Genomic DNA, 12,602 nt, shown 5'->3' on the forward strand with positions numbered 1-12,602 from the left:
AATCACACTTCTATTCAGTAATATTTTGCTCGTCGCTGTATCAAAATGTATATATATGGTGGTCCCTATATTGAAAAAGATATAGAACCCCTGATTTTGACTCAAATGTAACCAAATTTTAAAATTACACTATGAATTTACATTTACACAGAAGACTAATACAGAACAAACTTTTACACAATTAGGTTAGTCAAGAGAAATTTTTACTAAAAATAATGACTGTTAATAGGGTTGTTTTTTTAGTAAATTTAATTAATTCCTTCATCACGCATTGCCTGTTTTTTTTTGTGTGATATAGTTAGCTTAGTTTAGCAAATTATTCGAAAACGCCACATAATTGCCTCAAATATACCATGGTGCCCTGAATTTCTTTTATTTCCAAACTGAATAAGTATTCATGCTTTAATATACTCATTTTATTCCTATTATCCATTTACCTGCATGCGTTATACGAACTAGCCTTCTCTAAAAAAAATACCTGTACACTAAACCTTTCTTTTTTTAAAGAAATTACTAATTACGATTTAAAATTCGTTGAATCGGTCAAAAATTGTCAGGGTAATGTTAAGATTCATGTTGATCTATACCTACCGGTAGTAAGCATATAAGAATTCATTGGATCCTTGGAAACTTTTAATATTTTTCATTTACTGTATAAATAAATTTTAATTGTAAATTACTCATATTATTTACTTAACAAAGATAGATAATTTTTGCTTGAAAATCGCAAGAACAGACAAAAGAGAAATCTCCACTCTTCAGTTACATATAAAATACTATCAATTGAAACTAAATTGAAAGCATTAGTTTATATAGCTACTGCCGGACTCAAATAGATATAAACGTTAGATTAATTTAAATAATTAATATCAAGAGAACAATTAATGGAACCAATTTGAAATTAACCTGTCTTGTAATGTATTTTGCGGGATAGATTTCACTAATTCAGGCTTCCATTAAATTTCAATTATTTTTTTAGATTAATGAGAACAGATTTTATTTTAAATTCTATACAATGCTACTGAGTACCATCTGCCAATATTTCAACTTACCGCTTCTTTGCATATTTAAATAACACCTTTATTAAATTCATATAACACGGAAACTCAACAAATATACACCAGACAAGCCGCCATTACCCCTCCGAAAATCAACACTGGTGAACCTCCACAACAGAGTTAGTACCACTCTTTATTGATCCTAAAACTTCTTAACCGCTTCTAAATAAATATTTTAAAATTTCATTAAAATAAAAAATACTCTCTCCTATTATTTCAAGTCTCTCAAAATACAACAATAACCACACATTTATTTGAATTCCAGGTTTTTAGAAAAAATTATATTTTATACATTGGATTTTCAAAAACCTCTAATTTAATTAAGTATCGCAAGATTAACTATTTACAGAAATATTGACCATTCTGAATATTCCTTCTAAATTTAATGCAAGTAATATGTGGACAATGACATCTATTGCATTAAATCAATTCAACAAGTTCAGCACAAATTTTAAAGGAGGGAGCCTCTTGTTAATAAAAAATCAAGCCTGAAACACACACGTTTCTTACCAAAATTCTTAAATTTTTATTATCTTCTCTTCCTTATTAATGGTTATTGAACCATAGAAGTTGCAATTTTTGTTCGAGCGTTCCAGTTCTGAATCTTTCATATAAAGAGTAATCTACATTTCGGAAACGTAGTCCCAATAGTAAAGAAAGTAAGAATCATACCTTGCACACAAAATCACAATTTTTTTACTTCGCTCGGGATTTTCAACAGTTGAACAAAAACATTAAGCTCTTACATTGCAGAGTGTTTGAATAATAAAGAAAATAATTTCAGAGCGTGGTGTAACAATAAAAGTAAGAATGCTCCGAGCTAATCTATAAAATTGTATTTTTATCACTGTCTACCAATCTGTGAATCCAAGGGTCTGCCTACTAAGAATGAAAGGGAAGAACTTCACTTTTAGCCTCATAAACTGATATGACCTTACGAAGTATCTGAAGGTAAGGAATACGATGTATTCTACAACCAGGGCCGGATTTAGATGAAAAGAGGCCCTAGGCTATTCCACTTATGAGGCCCTTTCACCTCCCATTTTTAAGTTTGTAAATTATATGAGTGATAATAAAATACATCACTACTGTGATATCAATATGTTAAATGAAACATGTTGTTATTGGTACTGTTTTTAGAATAGTGTAATTTTAATTTTGCTAACAATTTTAATGTAGGCCCCTCTTGATCTTGAGGCCCTAGGCTGAAGCCTAGTTAGCCTATAGGAAAATTCGGCCCTGTCTACGACCTCTTAGACAGAAGAGCAGTTAAGAGATCAAACCACCTAAGACGACACTAGGTGACTTAAACGTGAAAGTTAGTGTTGAATATATCAATGCCCCTCCGGTTAAAGCCCATAGCCTACATACCGAATCAAATGATGAACAGAAGAAGATAAACTTGTCTGTCTCAAGAAGTAGGGTAGTCGTAGGTACTCTCTTCCTACAAAAAGGGTTTCTTAAGGCTCTACGAATTTATTGTGCATTGATAAATGACAGAATTGCTAGTTGGCAAGCCTGATGAATGTTTAGAAGAGAAACATAGATTCGGATCACTATTTTGGTATTTTGCATTCGCTAGAATTAGAGAGAGGGTTTGTAGTATGAAATTATTACGTATATTGGAGCGAGGAGATCCGGTTAAATTCGGGCTCAACAAATGAGTACTCGCGAGAAAAACTGTCCACTGAAGATAACTGATGACGTGATGACAGTAATTGTAAGGCTGCGAGGACCGTAGCTGGACAAGGGGGAAATACTACAAGGAACTGTGATTGGACAATTTATGTAGACAGGCGACAGACAAAAAAAAGTTTACCAGCAATAAATGCTTCAATGAAAGTTAACCAACGTCTTAAGAGAGAATTATGAAAATAATTCCCTAGGAAATAGAAAAGGAGTAATATGACTAAAACGAGAGCAAAAAAATAAGTAAAGAATGAACAGCATTCTAACCGTAGATAAGCTCCCGTCGCCTGTTTCTCTTTACTATAGGTGTTTATTTGATCTGCAAATATAATAATAAGTGTACCTTCTCGACTGTTATCTGAACTGTACGTTACCTGGTTGATGTGTTTAGTGTGGAAAATAAAGTTTTTTTTTTACTTTCTATTTGTTTAATTGTTGGAAATAAGTTTGGTAAATACTGTAATTCGAGTAAAAGTAATGAATTGACTGTCTTTTACCATAACTCAAATGAAATACTGTGAAACTAGGTATGTTCATTACTTTGATTTCTCTGTACCCCTACTTGAACTTTATTCATAAAGCCAGTTGGTTTTTTACAATTTTATTCATTTTCACTTTTACTTTTTCAATATTCATAAATCTAATTATTATAATTTTAATAAGGAAAAAGTTTGTTAAAAAACTTAAGGTTATTCTAAACTTTCCGGCAAACTCTCAAGATTTTGACAAAATTGCATGAACTTACAGAAACTTACATAATTATGGTGCTGACAATTTGTTAATTCCTATACCCGCCATAAATACTGAAACAAAAAAAAGTAAGATGTGGATTAAAAAATCGTCCCCTGTGGGACGTCTTGAAATGTTTTCAGATTTATCGTTCCCGATTAAAAGGCATGAGCAAGATTTGGTGGTCTAACCCAAACCAGTTAATGGCGAGCCCTCAAAGTGTTGAATTCTTTGCCTTGGTCAACAGATTGCCCTCAAAGTGGGAGAGAGGGATCGCCCTTTTGTTGGATGTTCAGCGACCCCTCTAAAGTCCGCCCACATCGGATCAAACTTAGGTTGCAGATATCCCTAACTAAAAACCTAACACTAAAATCTAGTTCTAGATATTTTTTGTATCATCACCGCAATCACATAATGAAAGGAGTATGTTGGGCTTTGTGAGGGTAGCTACTTCCCGCCCAGTATAAGTCCATTGAAGGATTACTAAGGTTTTATTATATGTAACGTATCTCTAAATGCTTGTCAGCAAACACTTAAGAGAAAAAACATATCTATTTGGCTATAAATTATCTTTAATATCATTAGACTTCTTCTTTCATGGCGCTACAACCCAGTGATATGGGTCTCGGCCTCCTCAATATGTTTCCGCCAGTCGTCCCTAAATATCATTTGACTAATGATCATTTACATAGATAAAATAAACGCCAATTTAGATTAAACGTAATTCAACGAGCAAATAAACTGATATCCTCTGAATTACCTTTAAGTCGGTTTAATTTCGTTCTGAATTACTCTTAGCACTTATAAGAATTCTTTCTGAAGAAATGATTGGTTTTCTAAAAGACTTTTTTTTGAATATGCATCTTGTTTCACTTATCTTTAGGATACGGACATGTGGTTGGGTCTGCATCGGAAAAAATAAATAAGAAACTTAAAACGCTAATCTGCAAGATAGTGTTTTAAAAATGTTACCTTTTTTAGCGTTGGCTGATTTGATTTTAATAAAATTGTCTTCCATCAATTTATTCGTCAAGTATTCAGATTATAACCTAATCGAGTCTTTTAAAAAACATAATTTATCTTTGGCTACTAAGCTTCAGAGTTGTTCAAAAACTATTTAATTCGTATACTTCTGTTAGGTGCAAGGAAATATTATTATGGCAATCAGAATTAGTCAAAATTTTGTCAATGGAGGTGAAAAAAATATTGTCACGCGGGGTTGGTTTTCAAAGTTTGGCAAAGTGCAACCCCATCTTAAAACTAATTTCTTACGTCACAAACCAACTTAACTAACAAGTCCATCTAGAATAGGATGAATTCCAAAAATAATAATTATGCACGTATTAAAAATTTGAGTTCTATGTTTAAAACATCTATAATAAAGATTTTTTCCCCAACAGGTCCAACTAGTATGAAAACCAGTCGAGTCTAAAATTATATCATTAGTACCTAAATGTTGATGGAGACAGAATCTGTGCCACATTATACCGAAGTTGGCCAAGTTACAGAATCTACTGAAGAAATTCTATGGCCAAGAGACACTTCACCAGAACTACTTTGTCGAATTTGTGCTGTTCATTCAGATTATCTTGTTCCTATATTTAGAGACGAAGGACTAGATCATCAATTACATTTTAAAATTATCAAATATCTACCTATTAAGGTAATTTATTTATTTAAAGGAATAATAAAAAAAAAAGAAGTTTTTTCTTACTGAAGCCATTCCAGAAGTTTCGCGTGCTCTAAGGGAAAATGACCGTAATCAGAGTACTGTCCAGAGTTGAATTAAAAAAATATAGTAGTAGAGATAAGACCTTAGAAAGAAAGACAGCTTCAGGGAAGCTATCCTGTCATGTTGATGATATTTGACGGAAAGCTGTTGAGTAAAATCTAGCATAAGTGTAGAGTATTTGCTGCAAAACTTGATGTGTCTAAATATAAATCAGCCGCCAGATCCATAGTTTGAAATATATATAAAATATACAACTGTCTTTTTTCATACACCCCTTTTTATATTGTGTTATTTATATTGTGATTAATGTTTAAGGTTGCAGAAGATGACAAACTCCCAACAAAAATATGCTATCATTGTGCGTCTACACTTTTAGCATGGCACGAGCTCGTAGAAAATTGTATAGAGAGTGAAAAGAAGCTTAATTCGTTTTTTATGAATCAATCTAAAGGAGAAGAAACAGAGTTAAATTCGTTGAACAATAATGTGGTTAGTATAGCAAAGTTTTTATATTTTGTTTAGTTGAGAGAATAATTCATGAGAATATTTTACATTCGTGTAAACAAAACAAAAAATCTAGCGAGTCTCTCTTTCATCCTTCAACCAATACTGAAGGTTCTATTTTATTAAAGGCAAGATTTTGAAAAAAACTTGTGAAACTTTACATTTCCTACCTTTCAATTTCGCTAATTTCTGAATTTTAACAATCCTCGTTATTTAGATTTTTTTTTTTTTAGTTAGAAGTGGTCACGCTAAATAATGTCTGCCAAATTGAAAATTATCCTCAGAAGACTGATGTTATTCTAAAAGAAAGGTAAATATTTTCAATGTGTAAGTTCAAGGATGCATGATGAGTTAGGATGGATGATGGATGGATGGTTAGCTACCAGCTGTACTCCTTTTGGGATTTTGGTACTCTTTTGTCGTGAACCGTATTTCTTTCAAAAAAGTTACTCCATTGCAGTCTTTTTTGCCTAGCAATAAATACAAAAACTTTACCACCATAATTGTAATTGTTAGTCACTTTTTTAATCGCGTCTGTGCATGAAGTTGTCCATGATGATGTTAACTTGTGTATTGGGGGATTAACATCCTACCAAGGAGTGAAGAAAGCCATACCCGGTGATCGACGTGCTAGTTGTGACTTGCATACCGTTCTGAGGATAAATACTTTAGTAATAGTATTTATTAAATAATTTTTATGTGTATATGTGTTGATTTTCGATTTTTATTGTATTAATTTTAAATCCGTACTACTATTGCTCATTTAAATACATCCGTAATACTTGCCCATTTAATAACTGAAATTACTTGTGCCAGTAACAAAAATACAGATAATAGCAAAAAAAAAAATAGTTTTCCTTAAAACTGAAAAAAGGAATTTCCTTATTATACAATATAAATTTTCAACTGTTGTTTAAATTGTTTAGTTTTCTGAACTACCAATAAATACCCGATTTTACGAAATAAAATTTAAATGCAATTTTATATCTGCTTTTATTTTACTTTCTTTTGCTAATTGAAAAAAATTAATGAATCAAAATTAAAAAAAGTTAATTATACTTAATAATTTCTTCTTATTTTTTACCTTTTTAAATTGATGTTTGCATCACGTTTTCGATAAAAAAAAAAGTGATTTATTTGCCCTTTTTATGTTGCTAACAAGCCGTAGAAAGAAAGCTTTAGAATGGCTATTTTAATGTGTTCCCTGAATTTAAGCAATGAAATAATTTTTTATTACAGAGAAATCAGTCTAAATGAAGGAGTAGGAACCCCAGTAAAAAATATTGCCAAATATTCTCCGAAGAAGAAAAAACGAAAACATGAGATCTCAAAATGTTTAATTTGTGGGAAAGTATTTCATCATGCGGAATATCTAAAAACACATCTACTTTCACATTCCAACGAACGTCCTCATCTTTGCCATATATGTGGTGCATCATTTAAACGAAAGGATCATGCAAATCAACACAGGAAAACTGTACATTCTGATCATCCAGATGTGGTGAGAGAATTAAAAGATATGGGTGAGGAACCAGTGTCCTGTGATCTTTGCGGAGAAGTAAAGCCAACAAGGCAGGCGCTGGCTGTTCACAAAAGGAGGCATGGTACTAATTTTAACTGTGACATCTGTGGAGCAGTTTTCTCTCTATCATCCTTACTTAAAGTAAGTATCAGTGAATAATTCATATTTCTTTTCTTTAAAAAATGTACTCGTAAGAGGAAGTTTTGCGTGCAAAATGTTATATTTTAAGTTTTTTTAAGATGAATATATTGGTTTCGTGACCGTAAATTGTTAAACTTAGGATGGATGATTTGCGAGGAATCGGTCAAATAAAACAGTTTCTGTAACTCAACCAACCCGCATAGCCACGCCCTGAAGAGGACAATATATTTGTCGAAACGTTGGCAAAGAGACGAGTTGTTTTATTTGACCGATTCCTCGCAAATCATCCATCCTAAGTTTTTTTAAGATATTTTCTTCCTCAATCTTTCAATCGAAAGTTGTATCTCGCCAATAATTTTCTTTATTTTTTCATTTATTATTTAGCTTTCTAAGCTTGACGCCTTTAGGCCAAACATTTTCCCAGGAAAAGTGATTTTTTGGGAGTTTCTCCAAAAAGTGAAAGTGAATGCAACCCTCGTAACGTATCACGTCGCAACATTGTACGGTTTTGACAACTATAATGTTTCGGTATGTCTTAAACGTATGATTAGAATATTACGATGAAAATGCGAATTTTCAATGAATCCTGTGGTTTTTGAAAGATTATGAAAAATAGCTTTACCTTTTTTTTGAAACATAAGACAAATTATCGTTATTAATTAACATTATGAAATTATCTTTTTTATTTGTGTTTTTCTGAAGAAACAAAAAATAATTGGGTGAGCTTAGGGAACTGAGGGCCTTGTTTCGTTTTAGCTTATTTTTTTTTTTCCGGCGCATCGACGTCTGTGGCCATTAGCGTTTAGCTTATTAATATAATAATATAATGCGAGAGTTAGAATTGTACAGAATAATGAAATGCCTTTTTAGAACGTCGTCGAAAGTCGCCCCACAACAACCAAAATTGACATTTCCTGCGAAATTGTTACGCACACACACACACACACACAAATAGATACATATATTTGTAATTAGTACAAGATATTGCTTTCATTTTATAACTATTTTCATGTCAAGTCTTTTAAATATACAGTGCTAATTCCTGAATAATATTGATAAGAAAGAGAGCGCTAATGACCTTGGCAATCGATGCGCTAAACAAAAAAAAATTGATAAGAATTAATCTGGTTTGCCGAAATACTTAATTAAAAAAAGTCGCAAGTGCAACTTAACTGCTTATTTATTGTTTATTTTCCAAAAGTGGGTAGATTGTCTTTTTTTAACTGTTCATACAAATTAAATAAATATTGGACTATTACTACTGGAAAATTTTGCCTAGGACGCCACTTAAGAATGATTCTGTGAAAGGAGTTGGTATTTGACTCTCTTATAGAGTTTCAATATATTTAATTACTTTTTTCTTGAAAATATATATTTGCGGCATATTTTCTTATTTAGAGAATAAAATCAGCCTCAGTGAAGGGATTAGTAAAGGGGATTGCGCACTGGATTACCATGCGGAAATCCCAGTTTCGAATCTAATTGCTGGAGCTTCTTACAGCTCACTGTCCGGTGATGGGCAGTGTTGTCTGTAATGAGAGAACACTGTACGAGGACCGACGGTGTGCTGAAAAAAGTTCAGGGAGCCCAACCTCAGATGTTGACGCGCCTTAAATTAAAAAAAAATGCACCTCAGTGAAATGCATTAAGCATTAAAAATATTATAAGAATAATTAAAAGAAATATTTAAAGAGAGTTTTATTATTAACTAGCTGTTATTAATGACAGAGTTAGGTTTTAGTGAGTTGTTTATTCAATTTTTGGAGATTTTTCGAAAATGAACACATTCCAAGTGTATAATTTTGTTTTTTAGTCACATCTGGTTGGGAACCACGCGGCTGATAATTGCGTGTGTGACATATGTGGAGAAATGCATAAATCCGGCCACGCACTGTATCTGCATAAAAGAAAACATTCCACAGCGTACATATGCTACGTTTGTGGCAAGAATTTCATACATCCATCCTCCTTAAGAACGCATATGGTTGTCCATTCAGAAGAGAGGCCGTGGACTTGTGAAGTTTGTAATAAATCTTTCAAATTGAAAACAAGACTTCAGGTACATAAAGCATCACACACAGATTGTAGGCCGTACGCTTGTAAACTGTGTGATGGTAAAAGGTAAGCTAATTTTGGTTTTCCTAATTTTCTGATATATTTTTATTGGTGCGTATGCAATTTTAGTTTATATAATTCAAAAAAATATCCATCATTTTGAGAGGGTCACAGGAAAGTGCAATAAAATATTCCAGGTGCTATAAAAGACCAATATGTATTTGATGAGTATTCAAAAATTAATGAAATTCATTGAACTTTTTTTGGGGGAAAGAATGCTTTTATTTAACATGAAAAAGGTGTGTCGTAAAAAGTAGAAATCTGGTTTTAAATTGGTTTTTATAAAAATATAAGGCTTCAGGTTTTCTGAATAGCGATTGAAAAACTCGGGAAATTCTAAAAGTTTCTGAAAAAATTGTTAAGAACAAGAAAATAGACATTAGAATATACAGGAAGCAGAAGTTAATTCTTTGGATATTTTTATTTACTTGAAGATTCTAACCACAGTTTACCAATGTCATATTGTTTTGTTTTTCTTTATTTTATTACAGTTTTAAGACGAAGTCTGCATTAATTGTGCACAACAACATGCACAACAATACCCGTCCATATCCATGTCCACACTGTTCATTTAGAGCTAGGAAGAATTCTGATCTTGTGTGCCATGTAAGGACACATACCGGCGAGAAACCGTACAAGTGTGATATATGTGGCAGAGGTTTTGCCCAGGCTGGTGATATGCGCAAACATCGAACTACACATGATAGGCAGAAAATTTAAAAAGAAGATAATGTAATATGTCCAATTTAAATTTATTCCTATTAAAAAATAATTGGTTCCTTTTTTTTTTTGTAGAAATGATATCTCAAATAAATTTCTGATACATTTGGTAAACTTCTTATTCTCTCTTACTGCTAATGCTCAAATCTTATAAATTTTCGTTTTGGTGGTTACACGGGAAGTTCACGGGTACCAAAAGTATAAAAAAAGTAATCATCAACTGGTTTCCGTTTCTACGCTCTGCTCCAGCAGGGCTGTTTCGTCTGCAAGATTATTTATCCCCCGTGGCATCGAAGAACACCTTCGCCTGCAGTTGTACGCCTCACAGGGTGCCTCTGTGTAACGGTTCCAGTACTCACAGTTCCTTCCTTCCTTCTATCCCGGGTTCCACCGCAACCCTAAACCTCTTTCGATCTATATCAACCCTAATCCTGCTCTCCGAGAGGATGGCGAGTGCGGAGGCATTGCTGGAGATCCAGGCCCCGGACATGGCCGCGTTTTTGGTCTTCGCCCTAATGAAGCGCCACGTCGATGGGGAGACTCTCTGCCGCTTTGAGAGTGCCCACGTGGATGTGGGATTTCCCACGGTAGTCCACCTTAAGGTGTTCCCTACGAAGGTGTTCTCAAGTAAGACTTTTTCGTCGTATATGATCCTATTACTTTATATTCATGGTAGATTACATAAAATCGTATGGTGAGGTGGACTAATCCAAATATCAAAGTCGCTATCAAAGTCTACCGTAAAAATGCTTAACAATTAGTGTTTGGTAATTCTATTTAATTTTAACGGTTTTTTGTTTTGTTTTCTGCATACAATTAACACCATAAGCACGTATATGGCCATAATGGACACCTTGTTGAATCAAGTAGTTATAATGTATTGCAGTTCTGCAGCTAAATCACAAGAAACCAAATTATTGTAGAAAATGTGTATTATAATAATTAATAATAATCAATAATTAATTATAGATAATTATAATCGTTGCAGTAAGAGAAAGTTGTGTGAATGTAACATTTCATATTTTTACAAAAAAGAAAATTATGCTATTTTTATGTCTTTGTTATTTAAAATTGTTAAAAATAAAAAGAGCGAAATATTGAAAGTTCCATGTTACTATTTTCTTTAAAATACAGGGTTTCTTTCGCAAAAAGAATGTTTTATTGTAATTTTTAGCCGGAAGAACCCAGGATCTCAGTGCCTCATCCTATAACAGAGTGGCTGACTGGAAAACTATATACATTTCCTGTTCTAATCATCATTCCTCTTCCCGTTTAATGAAACATATCAGTAGCAATCTATTCTTTGTGATTGTGAGTAATGCTGCCGCTCCCCCACCCCACTCAAGTATTAATAAATCAGTTTACTTATATCATTCCTAGATCCTTCGAATGTCTAGTTTTCTTCAAGCTTATCGTTCTTAACTATGTCTTTTTAAGTAAAGTTTGTAAATCAAATACAATTACCCTTAGATTTCCAAAAAATAATAAATGTGCAATCCTGCTTTATTTTAAAAATAGTATCAGTGACGAGAACTCTTCATCTCCTTTAGAATTATGTATAAAGATTAAATTCTAAATATTTCATAAACTTAAGTTGCAATTAATTATTCACTTTCGTGTGTAGCAGTTTTATACATTGACAGCCGCGACTTGCACTACCACTTCATGCACTGAGTAGGTATCTGACTTTCAAAGAGCATTGATGGATTTAAGGAGGTACTGCGACTTCGCTTCCCTTAGTCCAGAGTTGGGCAAAAATTTAATCAATTAAAAAACAATTGAATTAAACCGAAATTTAATTTTAATCATGATTAAAATTAAAAAATTTAATCGGCCAAAATTAGTTGATTAAAATTAAATTCACTTTTAATTTAATCGGAATTTAATCAATTAAAATTTGTAATCATAACTAAAAATTAAGATTAAAATTAAAATTAAATAATCATAATTTTAATTGATTGAATTAAATTCCAAATTTAGTTTTAATCACTTTGGACGATTAAATTTTTTAATTTAATCAAAATTTGAGAGATTAAATTTTTAAAACCAAACATTGCCAATGGTTAAACCAGAATCGGACCAATGCATCTTTATTCCGCCTGGCTGGTGCCTCTTCCCTATCGGTATTATCACCTTTCCCAAACTTGGCACCTTCATTCTACCAGTCTGGTGTCTCACCTGTACTATGTTGGTGACCCTCCAGACTTATATAGAACCACCTTACACTCACATTTCACCATGTTTACCACTCACTAGACTTAGATAGGACCGCCTTACACTCACATTTCACCATATTTACCACTCACTAGACTTAGATAGGACCACCTTACACTCACATTTAACTATGTTTACCACTCACTAGACTTAGATAGGACCACCTTTCACTCACATT

The 12,602-nt window shown here is 32.7% G+C and overlaps 1 protein-coding gene across 2 annotated transcripts; it reads left to right on the forward strand.

Moving 5' to 3' along the window:
* The first annotated feature begins 1,838 nt into the window (after positions 1–1,838).
* LOC141459309 (uncharacterized) lies at positions 1,839–11,317 on the forward strand. 2 transcript variants are annotated; one of them, XM_074138221.1, is made up of 8 exons: positions 1,839–3,274; positions 4,877–5,139; positions 5,524–5,697; positions 5,946–6,022; positions 6,952–7,375; positions 7,760–7,903; positions 9,189–9,496; positions 9,982–11,317. In XM_074138221.1, the coding sequence occupies exons 2-8, from the start codon at positions 4,930–4,932 to the stop codon at positions 10,208–10,210; spliced, it is 1,566 nt and encodes a 521-aa protein (XP_073994322.1). In that variant the 5' UTR covers positions 1,839–3,274; positions 4,877–4,929; the 3' UTR covers positions 10,211–11,317. The 2 variants fall into 2 exon arrangements, with proteins under 2 accessions (XP_073994322.1, XP_073994323.1); XM_074138222.1 differs by lacking the exon at positions 7,760–7,903.
* The last annotated feature ends 1,285 nt before the right edge of the window (positions 11,318–12,602 follow it).

This window comes from Rhodnius prolixus, unplaced genomic scaffold, assembly GCF_049639745.1.
Source record: "Rhodnius prolixus isolate KJV_2025 unplaced genomic scaffold, Rpr scaffold_11, whole genome shotgun sequence".
Taxonomy (NCBI): domain Eukaryota; kingdom Metazoa; phylum Arthropoda; class Insecta; order Hemiptera; family Reduviidae; genus Rhodnius; species Rhodnius prolixus.

Bases quoted from the DNA above. Each gene is read 5' to 3' on its own strand.
- LOC141459309 (XM_074138221.1), top strand. From the start codon at position 4,930: ATGTTGATGGAGACAGAATCTGTGCCACATTATACCGAAGTTGGCCAA. The intron at 7,376-7,759 runs GTAAGTATCAGT...TTTATTATTTAG, and splicing joins CTCTATCATCCTTACTTAAA to CTTTCTAAGCTTGACGCCTT. The intron at 7,904-9,188 runs GTATGTCTTAAA...TTTGTTTTTTAG, and splicing joins TTGACAACTATAATGTTTCG to TCACATCTGGTTGGGAACCA.